Here is a 22,292-nt window from a genome sequence, read left to right on the forward strand (position 1 = left end):
TTTCGACAGTTTGAAGGTTGTTTAAATTCCAGACTACTTTCCCAAAATCAGTTTTCCAGTTTTTCTAATTTCGAATAATTTTAAAAATTGTGCCTGAATATACGTGACTCTATTACTGATCAAAATGAGAGATATTCGTAAAGTTCAATCATGTGCTGGGAAGTCAATAAAATTTAATACTCGAAAAGATCCTCGCTGAATAGCTCGAAGAGCGTTTTGATAGCAGCGCAGCCGAAATTTTCTGGGGGTTTTGATACGAAAACCTTTTGTAATGAACACGTTCTACCATGAATAAATAAGCCTCAAAGAAATTTCCCTGATTTTTGTCGAATTTCCCCAAGAATTCCAGGTTTTTCCAGGTTCAATGAAATTCCCTGATAATTCCAGGTTTTCTACATTTTTCCAGGTAGTAGACACCCTGCCCCCTTAGCGTTGACACATTCCGCTCAAATTTCCGCTGTAGCTTCTGAGGGTAAAAAAGTAAAATTGGGGTGATTAATTTACGATATTTACAAGGAATTTTTTACATATAAAAATGGTCCATTAAATGTCCACTGAATGTGCAAAATCGAGATCTCGAAATTCAAAACTCAATAACGGCTCCAGTCACATCCTTACGGGCACCGGGGAAGGGAAGCAATGCATCCAGGAAACTGTAGAAGCAATACATGCTACTGTTAAACAATTCTATTAAAATTACTATTTTCATAAAAAGGGAGGATTGAGCTGTATAACTCATTCCATGACCAACTGTAAACAAATCATTACGACAAAGCGCGGCAATTTCGAACCACCAAAGTGTAAACATATTTCTACTACTACAACAACCACGAGGAACTCACTCGGAAAGCACATGTCTCCGAACCATACCAAAGCAGCTCAAAAAAATTCTACATTCTACACACCATCAAACCAACTCGATTATTATCGTCGTTTGTTGCCATGCTGCCTCACTACTTATGTTGCTATGCTGTTCGCACATCGCTCTTTATGCTTCATCCTTCTTGTTACGAAAACGCAGAAAACAAGATAGCCATGCCACTAACACTTATTCACCGTCTATTCTTGAATGGTTGTGAACAGAGGGAAACTAGGAGAATTTTGAAGCAAATTTTTTTCACGATTCAGTCCAACAATGGGTTAATGAAAAAAGAATGATGACGTCCGCGAAATATGTGTGACGTGATGATTTGACATTCTGCTCGCCCTCACATTGACTGACAGGGTGTAAATTTTCCGCGTCGTCGTCGTCGTCACAAGAATTTTCAGCGCAAACGATGTGGCGACAATCCGCTGAAAAGGGTGACTAACTTTTGTACGGAACGGCTCTAAATGGCCGCTAATTGGGGGTGACTAATGCCAAAATCTTCGAGGAAGGTAATGGAGATATTTTTCCGAACCAGTGCCAATAAAAGTGTGATGCATACACCCACCTGGAGTACCGCGTGATGAGTCTTTTCCCTTCACTAAATTAGCAGCCTGACGAGGTGTAATTTTCCACCATTCTATTTCCACTTGACTTCCATGTTGTTTGTTGGGCGACGATGATGATTAACTTTTCAGTTATTTTTATAATATCAAGTTACGCAAACACACTACCGACAAGGCGGTTATGCAAAATCGAGCACCTAAATCCAATAAGGTTTATATGCGATGCGAGGTCACAGTTTCAAGCACAGAAGGAGTGCAAGGTAAATACTTTAGCAAAATTCTAATAGGTACATTCAGAAGGATTAAGAATGGAAAGCAACAGAAACGGTAAACAGGGCGCGAGCTGTTGATGATTGGGCTTTCCTATATGCACTGTTTTGTTCTCTGTTGGTGACATTGTGTATGTTTGCTAAAAGGGACTCAAAGACAACAGGACACGATGAGTGAATGTCGTAGAATTGCATTCTGAGTGGCACATGCTCACTGGTAGAATGAATGTTAGGTACAGATAGCTATAGGATATCGATAGCAAAGGATATCCATATGGGTTGAGACAATTCACGACACAGTGTGAGAATGATGAGGAAATGAGAGTAGGTTTGAAAATGCGCTCAACACTGAAGAATATCATTTGAAATTAGTTCAAGCATTTCTCCTCTAAAAATTATTCCACATTTTTTTCCACATTAATCCAATTTTTTCTCCGGGAATTTGATTTCTTAAAATTCATGGTTTATCAATATTTTCTCAAAAAAAAAAAAGAAAATGTAAAATATTACTCTAGACCTAGACGATCCTCTTGGGATTCTTTCAGGAATTTCATCTCGTGAAATCTCTTCCACATAATTTTAAGAAAACTTATTTACAAACTGTTTCAAGGCTTCCTCCTGAGTATTTTGGATAAAAAATTTCAGACATAATTGGAGGAATGCTTAGTGTAAATGCGGGAGATATTTCCAAATGATCTAAAAATCTAAAATAAGCAAGTCATCGTAGAACCAGTAAGCATTGAAACGTCTTGTACTTAGCCTATCTTATCGACTGGGGAATATTGGCACAATGCCGTAGGCTTGGCTGTGTGCTTCCCTCGTCAATCTCCACATTATGCAATTTGAACTGTGTTTCTTGTTAGATTTCACAGTATGTATAATCTTATATGTGGAATAATCTGAATTCATTCGAAAACGATACGTTTATTTATCCACAAACTATATGATTTAATTTGATTTAAATAAGATTTGAATCGATCGAAATTCATAATATATACACAAAACTTCCATATCGGAACTTTGATCTCCGATTTCTATCACACGTTGGATGAAGCTGATCAAGAATGTGATCTACGACAAAGGTTCGACAAAAAAAAACGTCGAAAGGACAATAGATCGAAGGGGAAAAAAGAATAGGCAGTGGTCGAAACTATTTTAAAATTAACGAACAATTTCCCATCAAGAAAATCGTATAGAGTAAGGTGGGGCGAAAGTTCGACCTTTAGTGATAGGGTAACGGTCGAATTTTAAACCCTTCAGGAAAGCTATTTTGTTTTTTTTTTTCAATTTTTAAGTACACAGCGTAAACAAGTCAATAAACATGCCAAAATGTAGAGAAAATCCTACTCTATGGAATAAAAATGCTCACATAGTCATGTCTAGTCCAAAATACGTCGATGTTAATTCAATTGTGAAGCACTGTTTTTCATTATTTTGGATACCCTAATGCATTGTAGATCTTCAAGGCATATGGTTTAGACCAGGCCTGCCCAAGCTGTTTGAAGCGCAGGCCAAATTAATATTGTGTTGCGGGCTAAACTTTTTGCAATGCCGCAAGTTCAAAAATGTTGGTGTACTAAAATAAAATTTATAAAAATTTATTTTGGAGAAATTTGAAATAGTATTTGCTTCTGTGATAATCTCGAAGATTCTTACGTCTGTGCTTACGTCTGAATCCAGCTCAGAATACTGTGATCTGAACCCTGTGAGGCTGTTTTCAAGAATTTTATACAAATCATTCTCATAGTTCAGAAATTTTTGTGAGATTTTGTCCGATTCTCAATTAGTATTGTCTGAAAACTCTGAACAGATTATTATAAGATCAAAGTCCCGGATTTTGCGATAATCCAGCGCAGTATTTTCTTAGTATTCCGCAGAACCCCACTTTAATTTTTTAAATCGTTAACTAAAATTTAGAGAATTCTGCTCTACTCAAAGCTCTGTGAGAAATTCACTTAGAAAAGCTCAAGAACCATTCGCAAAATAATATCCCGTATTCGTTGATGTGCCAGCATTCTGTGAAAACCTTTAATATTCTGTAACAAAATTGCTTTACATAAATTTAAAAAAAATATTAACCTGCCTCTAGATCTGCTAGTATATGCTATAATCTCTCTCATGTATAAAACTTGTGCTCAAGATTTGCAAAAATCCACCTCATGATTCAGCAAGTTTCGTTTGGCCTTGAACTTTTTGCCAACAATTGTTCGAATTTGTTGAAAATCCAGTTTTGTCCATATAACAGTGAAGAACGTCATGGGTGAGATATCTCGTATATACTTAATCCTAAAAAATGTTGAACTATTTTAAATTAATCTTTTTTTGTCATTTAAAAAATCAAGCAAAATCAGAAAAAAAAACTATGTGAGGATTCATCAAAATAAAATAGCTCTAAACAAAATTGAAGAATCTAAAGTTTTAATAAAAAGCCTAGGTACACACTTACAATAAATCGCAGTATACTGTGAAATAAATCGTCGAATTTAAACTGTAAAAAACAAAATGAAAGATTTTCCTGAAAATCCATGAAACAAACAAATTAACTGTAACCTGTGAAATACTAAAACACTGTACATGTCAATGGTTGCTACTCAGTGATTGATCGGAACTGGTAAGAATAGGAGATGAGAGTTTTCGCATACTCTCGAAGTGCAATTTTAGCAGATCTCATATTATTGATCAACAACGGCGCCGGCCAAGTCCTTACAGTCAGTTGGGATGGGGAAGGAATGTTAGGGTGTAATGCTTGTTACTTCCAGAGACCGAGAATACCTCTGCATCTCCACAATCACCACGGGAAGGTTGTTTATTAGTGAGGAAGGAAAAAGATCTGGGAGTCACCTTTGGTCGGTGAATCCATGAATAAGGAAGGAAAATACGACTGTCACATGAAACTATTTTTTCATTTTTTTCTCGCGGTGAAAAGATATTTTAACATAGATGATTAAGAAAATACATCGACATACAAAATGATATATTTTTTCAGATATTGTTTATACGCACTTTCTGACATAGAACAAATTTTGAAAATCAAAGTCGCTCAAAAATAACGCGATTTGTGCAATACTGATGAGAGATGCTGCTAATAAATGTAACGTTATCTACACATTAATACTTAAATTATTAATAAAAAAATCGCAATCTACTCTTGTTAGGTACAGTAATCAAATGTGTAAAAATCAGATCTTCACTAGGCTTGAAATGGCAGTATGGTGAAGTCGTGCCCATACTTTCTGGAACACCCTATATTCAAAGGTTTTTTAGTACTTACATGAACAGAAATCTATGTGCAATAAAATTACATTTATTAAGCATAAGGGTTTATGCCGACACTTAAAATGACGAACAATGGATACTTTGTTTGAAAAATACAAAAACAATGAAAATAAAAGTTTAAATATAATACAAAAATAAAAATAAAAGTAATAAAAAGTTGAAAACAAGTTGAAAGTAAATAAGTGAAATAGTCATGAATATTTTATAAAATATATCGCATATGATATCCTCAAGAACACGTGACCTTGTAATACGCCGACATTCATAATGTCGAACTATTCAAAGCTTGTTTGTAAAAATGATGGAAAAATAAAGGTACACTACACACCATAAGTATGGAATCGTTGCAATACTGAGTATTGCAAGACTTTTAAGTTTAGCAGTGATAAAAGTTTTTTCAACAAAAATAAAAAATCGCAGGAGCTCAAAGAAGTATTTTTTAAGATAACCTCAAAAATACATTGATCTATCACTTCATAATTACGATATAATATTCATTTTAGGTGATGCTTAACTTTTCAAGGTGCTGCAATATTCATTATGAGTGTTTCAATACGCGATTCCATACTTATGGTGGGTAGTGTATATGTATATTAACATTATTTTTAAAACAGAATAAAGGTTTGTGCCGACACTTGTAGTGACGAACCATCCAAAATTTGTTTGATAAATACAAAAACGCAACATTGCCTCAATATAAATCTGTAATCATAAGTATGAAACGAGCTCACCAGTTGGTAATCCATCCTCGACTTAACACAAACATCCTTTCACACTCGCACAACGTGAACCGGTCACGATTGACCTTGATTCTACAGGAACAGGGAACAGAAGGAACGGACTACGAAAAAACGAACACGTTTGCTTGGGCTTCCCTGGAGCACTCCCATGTTGTTCCAGTTTTTGCACACCACTAACAAGCAATGAAAACTGGTTTAGTGGTAGCAAGTCTGCTTCCTGATCGATAGGTAGGGAGTGCGATTCTCAGTCAAACCATTTTCGAGTTTTTGTTTATGATTTTGTTCAAGGATTTCACAGATTGTTCGGTGATTTTCAGCCTGATGAGATCCGTATTTTTTAAGTGTGTAAGATACTATTCATTTAATATGCTTGCGAATAGTCCAATCATTCGATCTTCAATAGAAAATTCAAGGCAAATTTTGCTAAATTTAATGATAATAGGTGGATTATAGGCTATTTGCATTTTTCCCGCGAGATAATATATGGCTCTATCTTTTTCCGAAACAAGGGCTAAAAATGGTTTTCAAGCATTTATGCAAAACCTAATACTTCAAAATTGATTGTCCTCAATGAACTTTTGCGCAACCAAGAGTTCGAATATAGTGTGAGGCGAAAGTTCGCTGGCTGAAATACAAAATATCGATACTTTAATGATAGGCATTTAAACAGGATGTCCATTCAAAATCAGTTTTCCAATTCCCGGCCGCCCAAAGTGTAGAAAGTTTTGACATTTGATTTGTCTTTCAAAATACTCGTTTTTAAGCTATGAATTCTAAAGCAGTAGATTTTTTGTTCATCATCGTTCTTCGGATCAATTAAACTAAAGAATTCATTGAAAAGCAAATATTTGGCATAATAAAAATAATCATCCTGTAATCATAAATTCGGAGAGATTTTGGAATTGTATGCAAAAACATCTGCTATTTGCATTCTAAAAATATCTTCAAATGTGTAGCACAAGCGTGAAGAATTTTTTTTTATCTGGTTGAATCTAAGGTAAGGTTTTTTATCTCGTTGAATCTAAGGTAAGATCTTTAAGACAGAAACGATATCACGCAAAAACAATTGACTTGCTATAAAAAAATTGACATAACAAACAAGCTTTTCATCAAAAATCTAAATGTTTTCCCAAAACTGTTGGGTTTGATTGAATATAAATCGACTCAAGAATACCTAAAGGACGTGGCCATTCATTTATCCATCAAATATCTCGCTATAAATTTTATTAAGAATCTAACAATAAATTCACTGAGAATGGCAGGAATAATCGCTATCTGCAGAAATGCATACCAAATTTCCACAAGGACCTCATAAGAAATTTGACAAAGATTAGACCAAGCCAAGTTAGTAATCCTAACAACGTTTCTGCAAGGACCAGCCCAGACAACCAAATGTCGCATAACAATTTCCAAACAAAGTCGTTTACTCATACAAATTACATCACATCCGCACTAAATGGTGAATGAAATCGTTTCATCTATGAGTCTCCTCGCATAAAATGCAATTTTATGAGTTCATATGTACATTTCGTTTCGTACAAAGTAAATCGGATCAATCCGTAGCAGCTGTCAAATACATTTTGTTATCATGAATAAAGTCGCATAAGAGTACATATTAGTTCGCAATAAAATCTACACACTCGCATAGCATGCTATTTTCCATCATATGAAATATGCACGTATATCGCCTCCAATTTAGTACGTATAAGGCCTTTTCACGACATCTTATACGACATCTTATATATCTTATAAGCATCGCATAATGCAGAAGGTGATTTCAGTATACGTACATTTTGGTTGTCTGGGAGTATCAGTATCTATAAAAAAACCATCAATTAGTAATTCTTGATGAATCTTTACAGATCCTCATTAGGAAATCCTTTATATCCCCAAAGAAATTCAAAAAAAAAAAAAAATGACTTAGCTTTCTATCCTTTTGTTGTGTAGTAAGAACAACTGCTTAGTTTGGAGGTTGAACAAAGAATGAATATATTTTCTAGTTGTCATTATTAGTATAAGAATCATGGCTTGCTTGGCAGTTCAAGGGTTACTGCTCTAAAATGAGAAGGGAGCCAACGTTTCCTGCCTGAAGGTCCTCGGAAGGGTAGTGAACGTTTTCTGGACGGAACTAGATCTGTGGTTTGATTTATCTGCGATGGTCCAGGTACAGCATCTTCCATTGGATTCTGCATCACGTCTTCAGGAAACGTACCAGCTCTTGGGAATCCGGGATCAGGAACGGGGTTATCCACAAGATGATTAGGGAGATTTTCGATGTTTTCGACTTGATTAAGTTGACCTGGACAGTTGAACTCTTCTAGCAAGATTTCCAAAGGCAAAGGCTGTTCTGCTGTAGGTTGATGTTCACCGTCCGGTGTACGTCTTCGCAACTGGTTCACATGGGATCTGATTAAACCTCGACGTCTTTTGTCTTCGAGGAGAATGTTGTACACCACGCTACCCTTCTTTTCGATAACGGTTCCTTGCGCCCAATATCGTTCGTTTCGAATATGAATTTCAGCGAATACTGCGTCTCCAGCTTCGAAAGACCGGTATTTAGCGCCGTGCTTCTTATTGAATTTCATGTTCTGTACTTCATTGATGTGAGATGGCTCTGGAACCGATGGCTTCATCAAATCTAGAACGGAGCGGGGTTTTCTTCCCAGTTAAACTTCAGCTGGCGATTTGTTGTCTGGCAAAGACGGATTCGGGGTGCAACGATAGGTTTGAAGGAAAATCTGCAAAGTGTCTTCAACATCTTCTCCGCCTATCTTCAAAAGAGCTCTCTTCAACGTATCCACAAACCTTTCGGCTTGACCATTAGACTGTGGATGAAAGGGAGGAGTCTTCACATGATCGATTCCGAAATCTTGACAAAACTTTGCAAAAGCTTCCGAACTGAATTGTGTGCCATTGTCCGTCACAATTGTTAGTGGACATCCGAATCGAGACACACACTCCTTAAGCTTCTTAATCGTCGTTGTTGCGGTGGAATTGTTGGTCGCAAACATGTCAGGCCACTTTGAATGCGCGTCCACGATGACAAGGAAAAATTTTCCCCGTACTGGTCCAGCATAATCCACGTGAAGACGAGACCATGGCGTGGATGGAATCGGCCACGACGAAAGCGTTGTTTTCACAGGAGCTTTTGATGCCGAAGCGCAACTTCCGCATTTTCGAACAAAGTCTTCAATATCTGCATCAATGTTTGGCCAGTACACGTAACTCCTAGCAAGGGATTTCATTCTCTGCATACCAGGATGACCAACGTGTAACTGCTTGAGGACAGGTGACTGCAATGACTGCGGAACGACAATTCGGTCCATGAACATCAGGCATCCGTCTGCTTCACAGAATGATTCACGTCTTTTGTAGAACGATGATACTGCATCCGGAAGTTTCACAGAAGGCCAGTTTTCACGTACTTGTTTGAGAATCGTCTGGAGAATTTTGTCTTTTCTTTTTTTCTTGCACGATCATTTGATTTGTCACCGGAAGAGCTGATAAAACTTCGGATTGAATGTTACGGATATCTTCCTCGATTTGTAGACTTGCGATCACGTAATCTTCATCGGGCTTGGAATGTTCTCCAATCAAACGAGAAAGTACATCGGCATATCCAAAACTTTCAGTCTTCTTGAATTCGATCTTAAAATCGTATTGTAGCAGTGTGAGCGCCTACCGCTGCAATCTGTTTGCTGTATGAACAGGAATCCCTTTCTTCGAACCAAATATACCAAGGAGTGGTTTGTGATCGGTCTGCAGGGTGAAACGTCTTCCAAATATCATACGGTGGAACTTGGTACAGGCAAAAATCAGAGCAAGTCCTTCTTTTTCTCCTTGAGCGTAATTCCGTTCAGCATCCGTCAACGTGCGAGAAACGTGACAAACAGCTTTCACAGAACCATCCGGGAAACGGTGAAGTAGGACTGCTCCTATGCCATGCTGTGATGCATCCGCTGCTACTATCATCTCCAAATTCGGATTGTAATGGGTCAACAGCAGGTCCGATTGCAAAACGTGCTTGAATTGCTCAAAAGACTTCTGGCAGGCTGGACTCCAGTTCCACTTCACGTCCTTTTTCAGCAAGGCATCCAACGGTTGACGGAGATCGTGTATGGTTCGTACAAACTTACCATAATAGTTAACTGCTCCAAGGAACGAACGTAGCGTCTGTACATCGTGTGGGGCTGGCATGTTGACGATGGCCTTGATTTTCTCTGGATCCGGACGAATCCCTTCTTCATCTACTATCAACCCGAGGTACTTGATCTGCTGCATGAAGAAATTGCTTTTTTTCGATTTTCAGGTGGAACCCATATTCTTCAATGCGCGCCAACAGCCGGTCGAGTTGCTCAAGATGTTCTTCTAAGGAATCACTGGCTGCAATGATGTCGTCCAAATAACCGCTGGTGTCTTCCAGGTCGGCGATCATGCTGTCCACGATCTGTTGAAATTCACCTGGTGCTGTTTTCACTCCTGGAGAAAGTCGATTGAATTGATATAGCCCTTTGTGCGTGTTGATGGTCAGTAATTTTCTGCTTTCTTCGGAGACTTCGACTTGCAAATAAGCATCCGAAAGATCGATTTGCGAAAATATCTTCTTTCCAGCCAATTTTGCGAATATGTCTTGAGGCATCGGCAACGGATGGTGATTCGACTCCAATCTCTCGTTCAATCCGGTCGAATAATCTGCACAGATCCTCACTTTGCCGTTTGGTTTCCGAACTGCTACAATAGGGGCGGCCCACTCGGAGTATGTCACAGGAGATATGATTCCCAGTGCTTGAAGTCGATTCAGTTCATCTTCAATCTTCTCAGTGGATGCATATGGAACTGGGCGTTTTTGACGATAGACTGGTCTGTTTCCTGGCTTGACCGTCAGCGATACTTGTTTCTTCGTGCACAGTCCGAGACTTTCGTTGAACACGTTGCTGTACTTCGCTTTCAAACTATCGACCAGACCAACAGCGTTTGGATGAAGCTTCATGGATACTTGGTTGCACACTGCGTTGAACGGTACATCCCATAGTCCAAAAAGTTCGATCCACTCAGCTCCAAATAGATTGAGATCGTCTGCCTTCGATACGAAGCATCTTCCCTGCTTGGACATGCCATTCAATGTGATTAAGCACGTTAACTCCAGAATGAGACCCATATCGTCACCGGAAGCATTCACCACGTTGATAGACGGTTATTTTCCGGTCGGGCAGCCCAATTGCTGGTAGACTTCATAGGAAATTACGCTGATGTCCGCTGCACTATCCAGCTGCATTCTGACTGGGCTTCCGTTGAGTTTGACCGTAGTGAATTTCCGATTAGCTGCAATACTGACCTGATTTATGGAATAAATTCCGTTGGCTTTTGCTGATTGATTCTTCGAACCTCGATTCTTCTTCTTCGGTTTCGCCTGGAAGCAGGCACAGTATCCCTCTTTATGTCCGACTTTCTTGCATGACTTGCACTGATGTTGAATGAAGTTGCAGTTCTTGGAGTAGTGCATTTCTCCGCAACGCCAGCATGGGGTGTTCGGGACATCGGAGAACTGCTGCTGCTGCTGATATTGACCAGTTGTCTTGACTTTCGTTGGTTGCTTGATGGCGCAAACGGTGGATTTGTTACCTGACTTCTCGATCATTGCCGTATCCTTTTTGAGATTCAGAAGCCGCTGACAATCCTCGGCCAACGAATGTAGTGTCATCGGCGTCGCTGGATTAGCGTTCTCGATCTTGGACAGCAAGGAAGTTCGGATATCCGCGTCTTTGCTTGAATTCAGGCCGCAAACGAAGAGTAGACATTTGAACTGGTCAGTTGTGATTTCCGGTAGTTTGAATTCTTCACACTTCTCGTTCACGATGCCAGCGTACGTATAGAAATCATTCGACGGACTCTTCTGCTGCTGTAGACACTGGTACCGCAAGTTGAACAATGATGTGTTCCGACCGAAAATTGACTTCAAGGTGTTGATTGTGTCTTCGAATGAAACGTCTTTCGGTTTCTTCGGTAGGATGTAGTTCACATATTTCTTGTGCGCTACAGTGCTGATGTTCCGGAGCAAGAGTCTGACCTTGGCCGGTCCATCCAATTTCCGGGCGTCTTCTTCAAACAGATCCTCGTATTTTGCGAACCAGGCTTCAAACGTAACTCCCGCTTCAGCGTCGTAATGGAATTCACTGATACTGCTTGACAAAGACTCGATCAGGAACTCAGTCTGGTTTTGTCGGCGTGGATCCTTCGGATGCTGCTGGTTGGGCTGCAGATTACCGTCACCACTTCCAACTTGTTGACTTGCTGCGTCTCTTGAAGCGGAAAGTTCTTGAAGTATTCGTCCTTGGTTCTCCAGAATCCGCAAGAGATTTGCCTCGAACTCGGGACTCATTTCGCTGCCGTAACTGTGCGTGACTTCGTAAAAATTCTCGTCGCCAAAATATGTTGTGTAGTAAGAACAACTGCTTAGTTTGGAGGTTGAACAAAGAATGAATATATTTTCTTGTTGTCATTATTAGTATAAGAATCATGGCTTGCTTGGCAGTTCAAGGGTTACTGCTCTAACACCTTTGCTAGAATTTGTTAGGAATTTCTAAAAAAAAAAACATCCAAAGATTGAAATACATTGAATGCACTAGAATCTTACTAGTATTTCACTTTTTACGTTCACAGTGATTTTCCAAAGAACATTCAAGTGCCTCGATTCTCGTTAGAATTCCAGCAAAGTTCTCTCCCTAAGGACCGTTCTAAAAAAGGATCTCAATGATGTTCCATAACATGTCCTTCGGATCTGCTCATTTTTTAAACAGAAATATACAAATCAACTCACAAGAAATCGGTAAAAATGGAAGGAAAAAAATGATCACTCCAAGATTTTACTTAAAAAACTAGTAACCGTTAACTATACCTCTAGCTAAACTAAAGCCAGTGGTCAAGACAGCATCCTCTGGTTGAATTTTCTGGATAAGGTTATAGTTCAAGATGCCTCTAAGAAATTCACCTGGAATTTTGCTAAGGACAACCCAACTGCAGAGATTCCACTAGGAATTTGAAGACTTCCTCCAATGATTCCTCGAGATGTTTTTAAGGAATACCTAAGTCTTCCAGAAAATCATCCAATGATTCTTCCATTGATTTCTCAACGAGATTTTTGTTTAGGTCTCCTTAGAGAATTCAACCAGCAGGTTTCTCAAGGATATCTGCAGAAATTATTTCAGAAGTGCCTTCATACACTTCTAAAAACTTTCTTTCTTTAAGATTTCAACCGCGAATTTCTCTAAGTGTAGAGTTTTGGAAGAAATCATGCATAAATTCTTAAAGAAATTCTTATGAAAATAGCTGGAAGAAAAACTGCACAAATCTACGTAGGAGCTCCTGTAGAAATTCTTGATGAGTTTTTCTGGAAAATACATTATTCAATTTCATCAAAGTGTAAGCTCTGTGGATTCTTGGGAGAATTGTCTAGAAGATTTTTTTTGAGGAATTCCAGGAGGATTCCTTAAAATTATCCCAGAAAACAAAGGTTTACCGATGCTTTTCCTCGAGGAATCTGGAACCTGTGAAATAGTCACGTAAGAATCTTTGAATGTAACTTTGGAGCCTCTAGAATTTTGCACCAGGATTCACTGCGCGCAGAAAAACCAAGAAATGTGGCAAGAGATTTTCGTTAAAAAAAAAGAAAGAAACTTTAGCTACCAGCCCTGCAAGAATCTCTTGGTAATCATAAAAATTTCAAGGAACTTTCAGGAATCCCGTAAATGCGATTTCTAAACTAATGGTTTCATTTACCATGCAGAGAAGGCTACATCACGTTTTGTTAGCAGCGCCATACGTAACGTGTAAGGATTCTTCAAGCCTATAATCCTTTGCTGTTAGTAAGTTTTTGAATTGCATGACCGTCCTAGAAAGGCGATCAAAATATTAAAGGCTAACACTTTGAGGATTCCGTGCCTGGCAGCAGCAAATTGATCGATAGTTTAAGGTGCGTTCTTGAGCGCTTGGGAAGGTTTTCACTGAGGTAACTGTTTGGACTCCGATGATTAAACAAAGCTGTTCAATGAACTCCAATTGTATTCAGTGTAGTTTATAACTCAATGGAAGAAAATTATGAACTCTAATTAGGTCATTAGTTCAATTAAATGAATTTCGCTTAAATGACATTTGCAATGGGAAGGATTTTTCAGACTGTCAGTTCGAAAATGTTCCCAACTAATAATTAGCTGTCATTTTTCTCTTGCAATTAACGGCTTCCACCCGGCACTGCAGCTGGAAAATTTGAATTAGAATAGGAATTAAATTTCCGAATCGGAGCTTCGGTAATCCAACTGGAAGGCTAGAATAAACCCGTTGTCTAGACAGCAAGAAAAACAAAGCGCCACAACCTCCACTTTCAAGGAACTGACATCGAGAATAGCAGCTGCTGTCTGATTGAACGTTAAAAAGTTGTACGATGGGCACCCGAAAAGCTCCCAAGAGTCCTGGCTCACGATGCAATTGAACTGCAGAAGCTTGACTTGTCTGGTTCGTTAACCTAGTTTCCGTTGCCAGCTGTAGCTTGGGTTAGGCAAAGTAGTTTTCCTCCTCCGCTGCTGCTGTGAAAAACACCATCAGAAACGTAATCGGGGTCGTAAGCATCAGGAACATCTCACCTGTCAACAATCCCCGCAAGGCCTTTCGGGGGTTACTTGTTTCAGGTTACAGGTGATTTATTTTCAAAAGCGCGCTATTTTCGGGAACCCATCCGATACACGGAAGTGCCACTTGTAGGTACGTGGCGAAGAAGGTGCTGCATGAATACGGCATTGTAAAATGCTATTGGCTGTGTGGTTCACCATAGGAAAGCTATGTTTTACTGCATGATTTGCAACGGATACTTCAATCAAGGTGGAATATAGAACACTTGGGTTTGCACGGAAAGTAAAAAAAAGTGGGGGAGACGTTGCCTGATTGCCATGAAGTTCGTTGGCTTCATGAACTGTAACGACATGATAATTGTCGTTGCTTGCAACTTAGGTGAAGTAGAATATTTGGCGTGCAACAAAGTATAACTACTATTAGGAAAATGTTCGACTTAAAACTTAGTTGATCTTTATTGATGGCATGGAGTTATAGCAGGGAATTATGCAAAAGATTCCTAATTCTGGATTGTCAAACATTTGTGTTTGAATTATTAGGATTAATTGGGATTAGCATTAGCATTTAACAATTCGCACAAATTCGTAGGTGGTACAATCCTAGACCTTTCCCGTCTGATACCTAATCCAAACATTTGGAATTAAGGTGAAGATGAATCAAGAAAAACGATATCGAAATGAGGAAAGTTGACCGGAATACGCGAGGATTGGTAACAGCATGCCTGTTGTAAACAGCAAAAGAGTTCTGGCAGAGGCCGAATTAACCCTACCTAGGCGACACTACCCACTGGGTAAGTGTTAATCGCATTAATTGCCTTGTGACATCATCATTTTGCACAACCCTGTCATCGCATGAGTTGGCTCGATTTAAAACCATCAACCGTGGCATTTCCCTCCATCCACCATAGAGTCAAACAACTGCCAACTAATATCCATCAACACTAGCACCTCATGAACACCACTGTCACGGTAAGTTTGTTATAATATCACACCGTCTAGCTTTCTTCTAATAATCCAGATATACCGTCTTCTATCCTTCACATTGCATTGAAACGTAAACAAAGTGGAGTACGAACTGGATCAAGGATAATGTCGACGCTTCTTTCCTTTTCCAGCGGCGAGAATTCAAATGAGTTGGAATACCAACCCGAACCTACGATACCCGGGTTGGTGAAACGACTACGGTCGGTGCTTTGGAGTTCACTGTCGTTTTGTTTATGGCTAATGCCGCAATTGAAACGTGAATGAATGTCACAGTCCCTACGAAAATGTCCTCACAAGTACGGAACCGCACAGGAAGGTGGGGGTAAGGATATTAATGCTGGGAAACACATTTTGAAACTATGTCGTGTCACACACAACACACGACGAAAAGCAAACAATTTTGGTGTCGAAGCACACTTCATACATGTAGCGTCAATAGCTCAAAAGTGGAGTTGGAGACGACAACTTCTGTAGTGCAGTGCACTATTCGAGGTCAATTTGTGTCCAAATATTAATAGATATAAACTATATAAGATACTATTGAAAGATTTTTACGTTCTAAGAATAAACCAATCATTCGTAAAAACAATTTTTCGAATAACAACAATTTTGAATATTTTTTTTTAATTGGGATAAACGATAAACGATTGCGAAAAGGAAAAATTGTTAAGTGATTATTTTGTTATAAATACCTTATTATCGGAAATAAATTTTATAAAACCAACGTACCTGGAAGAAAAGAAAACAAAATTAATAACTTATGATTATTTGGCAGGAATCATATGATAACATTATGAGAGAACTGCACTGAACACTTTGCATTAAGAGCTTTAAACAATTTATTACATACACTTAGAAATTATGTGGATTTCAGCATTGAGTTTTTCAACTTTGGGTTATTATATGAGCCATTTATAAAACATGTCGATATTTATTAAACATTAATGAAAGCATTCAATTTGCCTAACATTAGAGTAACTTTTCTCAAAATAAGTAGGTTTTTTATTTCTTTTAATTTTTTGTATAGTATGCGTTTAGGCGAGAGCTTTCGCGCAACTTTTCAAATGGACCTACCTAACATTGAGAGGCTCTCTTTGTTTACTTTCTCTTTAATCAATAACTGAGTCACATTAACCTTTTCTATTGCGTTTTTTGTATCAAACACTAGTCAGAGATAATCTCTTATTTGTATATAGATCCCTTAGTAATATTCAGCGAGAATTCGAATTCCGACATGAACATTCGACCACTCATCAACTTTTACATGTAACAAATTTGATTCGTTCCAACAAGTCTGAAGGCTTATATTGTTTTTATAGACATAGAAAAAAGCATTCGACAGTGTTTGGCATGAAGGCTTGATGGTAAATTAAAATTAATTCTATCCATAATCCAATTCGCAAGCATTTTTTTTTCAACAAGATTTTTTCCAGAAATTTTCCAAAACATAGGGTGCCGGTGCCATTAGTGGACTACCTAAGGTATAAAAAATCATAACAAAATAACGAAAAGCCTTTACAGAGATCTTTTGGCGTCAACAGAAAGATTTCAACCTATACTATATTGGAAAAATATAAAAAGAGTAATAAAACTAATATTGTAACATAAAATTTGCTTGATCCACTATTGGTACACGTGCTTCAGTAGTTGCGCTAGTGCTCAAGTTGTAGATGTTTGGGAATGATACAAGGAATTTTAAACAAAATGGTAAATTTTTACTTAGGTTTAACATTTTTCCCTCGGAACAGCAACTAATATCTTTAGAATGAAGCATAAAGATCATATGTAGGGATTTTCTTCATTTTATACATCCATTTTAAAAACTGCTTCCATCCGTTGATCCACGTTGATCCGTTCCAGTGAACACGACGGCAACTACTGGTGCAAGGGAGCAAATTTTTTTGTATAGATTTAATTATTTATATGACTTTTTGATAAAATAAAAAGCTAAAATTTGGCAAATCGACTAAACTAGAGACGATCTATCCACCAAAAATAGCACATGTCGTTTTTATCGAAAAATGTTCGTTTTATTCCATAGTCCAATCTACTGGTACATTACAACCATTGGTACCGGCACCCTACTCTATTTTTATAAATCATGGGAAATACAGGGCAATACGATCTAATTATTTGCTATGAATCAATTTAGGAATATCCTGCAGAAATATTTACGACAAATCAACGAAGAATTTCTACAGCGTGTACTTTGAGAGTTCTGAAGGAATTGCTCAACAGATTCTTTCAGGAATGCCTTGAGATATCAAAAGCATCATCGGCCATCGCAAGCAGCACTACGCTCGTGTGCTGTGTATAACAAGCGAGCTTTGTTCAAGCTGCGTATACTCAGTATACGATGCTACCGGTTTTGGATAGATCCATGAATTGTTCGAACGATTCTTTATGAATCTTTTGATAGTTCTTCATGCATATTCCAGTAATTTGTCAAGAAATGCGTTCAGGAATGCTTATGGCAATTTATTCAAAAACATCTACATCTGGCTGTGGGAATTATGTCAATTCCGAGTTGAATCATGGGTAAGACAATCCTTTGAGTGTTCTACCCACTTCCCGCGCCACTACTGATATAGTCCTTACTCCAGGCTTCCAGAACATCTTCATAATTATAAACCCCCATTTAACAAACCGTTGCAGATTTTCGCTTACATAGGTGCAAACGCAGGACAGATTTGCGTGACAAGCCATCGTTCAGTGTTGATTTTTCCTGGATCTTCCACCTCCCTGAGCCAAGTTTAGCACACTCTTTCGAACCCAAGTGTTTCCAACTTCCTTTTTCGAGTCAAATTACCGCTAGTTTAGTTTATGGCACTTTTCTTCAAACACTGCACAGACCTTATAGTTTCTTCATCGGTATACCTTCTCCCCAGTCGTAAATCACTTCCACTTTGAACTTTCTTTGGGGCAATCGGTGGCTTCGTGTTCGGCAGTGCCTGATATTCTACTCGAAATAGTAGCACTAATTTACAACACTTTAAGTGGACCCACTTTACGATTGAACAATCTTTACATTAATGATCGCAGCGCAGAGTTACGCATTGCTGCCAGAAGAACAGTCGCACTTCTTTGCGGTATTTGCACTCTAATGCTGTTTTCACTTCGATCGAACTTAACAACCACTCGATCCACCCGGTTTCGAAGGGAGGAAAATTCGCGGCGCGCTTCAGCAACAGATCTCGCGTGTTTCTTCGTCGTAGTGTGGGTGTATTAAGGGAAAACTAATGAGCTCCTCTCCGCTCGCGAGTCGCCACTTGACTGAGCAGTTCCGCGCGAACCTCACAAATTTTTGTTTAAAGCATCGTAAATTTTGTGTTTTCCGCTTCTGCTTTTCCGTCGCTGCCCGCTTCGGCCGGATTGGGAAAACTTCGGACGGGTCTTCTTGGTGGCACCGATCACGCGGTCGATGTGGCGGAAAATGCTAAACTAGCGCCAAAAGGGAAGCTTTCCCACCCGATAGGGTGTCCGACAGTGCACAATGGTTCGAATCGACAATTTGGCGGGAAAAATTTTATCCTTTCTCGTTGATTTTAAACGTACATTACCCGAAAATTATTTGGTATAGTTTTAACAATTTGTTTTCCTTTTTACGAGAATGTGATCTCCATAAGGGTTATGGACCGACGAATTTCATTCTTAGGATTCCCGGTTTTTTAGTTTCCTCGATAAAATCATCAATCATTTTTCTGATTTTTGATAGAGCAATCCTTGTAACTATTTCTAATAATGGAGAAATAGAGTGTCAGCTGAATGTATTATTGGTTTGCGATGTGTTATTTTTGAATCTCTAATAGAACGCATTGAGAAAAGTGTAAAACTGCACTTATTTAGGAAAATTTTAACAACTTTTGAACTAAAACAGGTTTCAACCATATGTTTACGCGAAAATATGCGTATTACTAAGGTTTTAATATTGTCCATAGACTACTTTACATATGAAACCTGAGTCAAAAACTGTCTTTTAGCAAATTGTTTCATAAAATGTTGGCCTCTAATTAGTGGGACCAGAAATAGGGTGGCCCTCGACATCACTTAAATGATAGGGGAAATCAGGGTAAACCCGACACTGTGGGTAAAATCGACACCCTTTGATTTTTTATGTTTTGAGCAGATTTTCATACAGTTTCCACCACGCTCTATCTTAACTTGTGAAATGTTGTGTTTCGAATAACATTACAACTTACGCTACCAATAAACACCAAAATAAACAACAAAATCATATTGGATAACATAGAAGCAACAGCAGTTGCAATATTTGGCTGTTATTCTTTAACTATTTTGCATGTGAAATTTTTTAAATGTCATTTTTTGTTCTGCGTCTACATCATCATTTACTATCATTACGTTGATACAACATGAAGGAGAAATTATTTTTTGGTTTTACGACAGCTGAAAACGCTATTGAAAAATAAATGTCCACTCGGGGTAAGATCGACACTTTCATTTGGGGTAAAATCGACACCTTTCTTTGCTTCATAATCTAATTTCAGGGAATCTTTCTAATCGGAGGACTATCTCTGTAGTTTATGTGAGTCTTTATTTTTGAATTCCAGTGAAGTTCATGGACGGCGAACTTGTTAACATGTAAAATATGACACTACTAGTGGCAACGGCAAACTTCGTCTTGCCATCAAGTAGGCTGTTGAAAAACGCTATTGATCGTACCATACAAAATGACAGTTTCGTTCGCGCTAGTTTTTCCATTTTTCCCGGTGAATTGCCTGGGATATGTATACTCACAAACACGTCGGAACCCTTGACGAACAAAACGGAGAATGAATCATTCAAATCTGTTGACCCATTCATAAACCATTTCGTGACATACAAACACCATTCCATTTTTATTTATATAGAAGATGTAACTTGTTACAAGCTATCATTAAGTATTAAAAAAATATTTTTATGTTATCACGTTTCAACTTATTTGATGAAGCTTGAAGAAAAATTTCTCATTTAAAATTAAAGAATTAACAAAATTTGAAATATTTTCACATAAATTAATCTTATTATTTATTTTCAAACCATGAGGTACGACAGTTTTTATTATCTTAACATAATTACACTTTTCTGTTTTGTAAAAATAAAACAGTATTTATTTTCACAACCAATTATTCGCTACAACTTTATCTACGTAAACATTACATGAACACAAATTAATAATATCCATGTGTATTCACCCCAACTTTATAATCTTAGCATGGAACATTTGAAATTTTCACATTTATTTAATGGATCTTTGGCCTCTCCTCAATAATTTACGTAATATGTGTATGATCCTTCAGAGGAAGGCGTCATAAATGTCGAAAGTCATGTTTAAAGCATTTTCTTTCGAATATGAAATGTGATGGTGATGTTTACAACGTAGAAATTTTACTCAAAGTGCATGTGTCGGTTTTACCCCAACAGGGTGTCGATCTTACCCGCACTCTCAATTGTCTCACCTAAAAATGATGCAATATCAATTTGATTTAAATCACTATATAACCTCAATATATCATCCAGCGATTGCAAGGATTGATAGATTTATAACCAATATGTGATTCTACAACAATTTTGGGTTCGTTTAACAAGCTAAAGTACATAAATTTTATCAATAAGCTTAGGGTGTCGGTTTTACCCCGAATTCCCCTATGATCAATTGATGCAAAAATAATGAGTGCGCTTCGGAAGCCCCATCAAGCGGTTTCTTTGTTTTCACCGTCAGTGTTTTTTTTTTCGATTTTCGTGTTTTGTCCCTCATGCGGCTTTTTGTTTACACCGCCAGAGCATTTTTTTCGGTTTTCGAGTTTTACTGGGCAGTGCTTGTGACGAAATTGAAATTGAAGTAATGTAATCTCAATCGGTAAGCTCGTTTCATGCTTTCAAATAAGTAATATATGAAATCACAGATAATTTTGTGACAACGATTTTATTCTTACGGTTTTGTATTTATAAAAAAAGGATTGGTACGTGATTCTATGACATTTCCCGGAAAACCATTTCCCGGAAATCATTTCCCGGAATGACTCATTTCCCGGAAACCCATTTCCCGGAATGCCACTTCCCGGAATGCCATTTCCCGGAATGAACCAAATATAAGCTTTGTTTTTTTTTTGCGATGTGAATGTCAGAACGCGATTTACGCGCAACTATACAAAGAGGATCTTTTCGGGTCGTAAAATTCTTCTACCTTCGAGGGCATAGAGTTTCTTTGTCAATCAATCAATTAATCAATGTGGGAGTACTAATATGAACATCGAGCCGAAAAGCAAACTCTGCCTAAGCTGTAATGTCTTGCCAGAATGAAAAAAAAGAATAGAAGATGATATTGATTAAAAAACTCTTATAACAGCATACAGTTCATGCTAATGTCTTATTCCAAAGGTGGGGAAGGAATTGTGGAAGCATCACAAGCCTTACAAAATTGAAAATGTGGAAGTTGATCAAATATGTGAAACTTTTGCATGAAATGATTTGTTTCTAATACAATAATTCAACAGAACAACCTAAGTTTAAAAGAAGGGAAAACTTATGGTATTTAATATTGGCAGCCTTCTCGACAAAACATTTTTCTTTCGGTATACTCGATTCTGTTTTTGCACGGCCGTGCAAAATAAGTTTCTATACATTTTTTCCGCCAACACCTTATTCTTGCATGAAACGTCGAGAAATGGTGTTACTTATTTTGCACGATTTTTGAAATTTTGAACTGAAAACTTTTTTTGCAACGGTACGCATCCCCCGTGCAAAAACAGAATCGGATGTAATTTGAAAGAACGGCAAATGTTCAAAAGAAGGGTGATTATCTATGAGAATGACAGAAATCGGAATTCATGTTGATCAATTTGTTTATCAGTTTGAACATTATAATTTGTTCTTATGACATAACTTGAAAGAACAGCCTATGTATGAAGAAGGGCAATTATCCAATGAATTTACAGACAGTATGGACAATAATAACTCTATCATCCGAATGA

The 22,292-nt window shown here is 37.9% G+C and overlaps 1 protein-coding gene across 3 annotated transcripts in view; it reads right to left on the reverse strand.

Annotated features, from left to right (window-relative positions):
- Positions 1-22,292, reverse strand: part of LOC5572804 (tubulin polyglutamylase TTLL4) — a 144,747-nt gene that overhangs the window by 64,983 nt on the left and 57,472 nt on the right. The window contains exon 1 of one of the 3 annotated variants that reach the window (XM_021846998.1): positions 17,989-18,591. The exons of 1 other annotated variant lie outside the window; for it this stretch is intronic. In XM_021846998.1, the coding sequence (XP_021702690.1) occupies positions 17,989-18,027 (39 nt within the window). In that variant the 5' untranslated portion in view covers positions 18,028-18,591. Of the gene's footprint in view, positions 1-1,433; positions 1,780-17,988; positions 18,592-22,292 lie in introns of those variants that run through there. One more of the 3 variants, XM_021847002.1, reaches the window with a different exon arrangement.

The sequence above is a fragment of the Aedes aegypti genome, chromosome 2 (genome assembly GCF_002204515.2).
Source record: "Aedes aegypti strain LVP_AGWG chromosome 2, AaegL5.0 Primary Assembly, whole genome shotgun sequence".
NCBI classification, from domain to species: domain Eukaryota; kingdom Metazoa; phylum Arthropoda; class Insecta; order Diptera; family Culicidae; genus Aedes; species Aedes aegypti.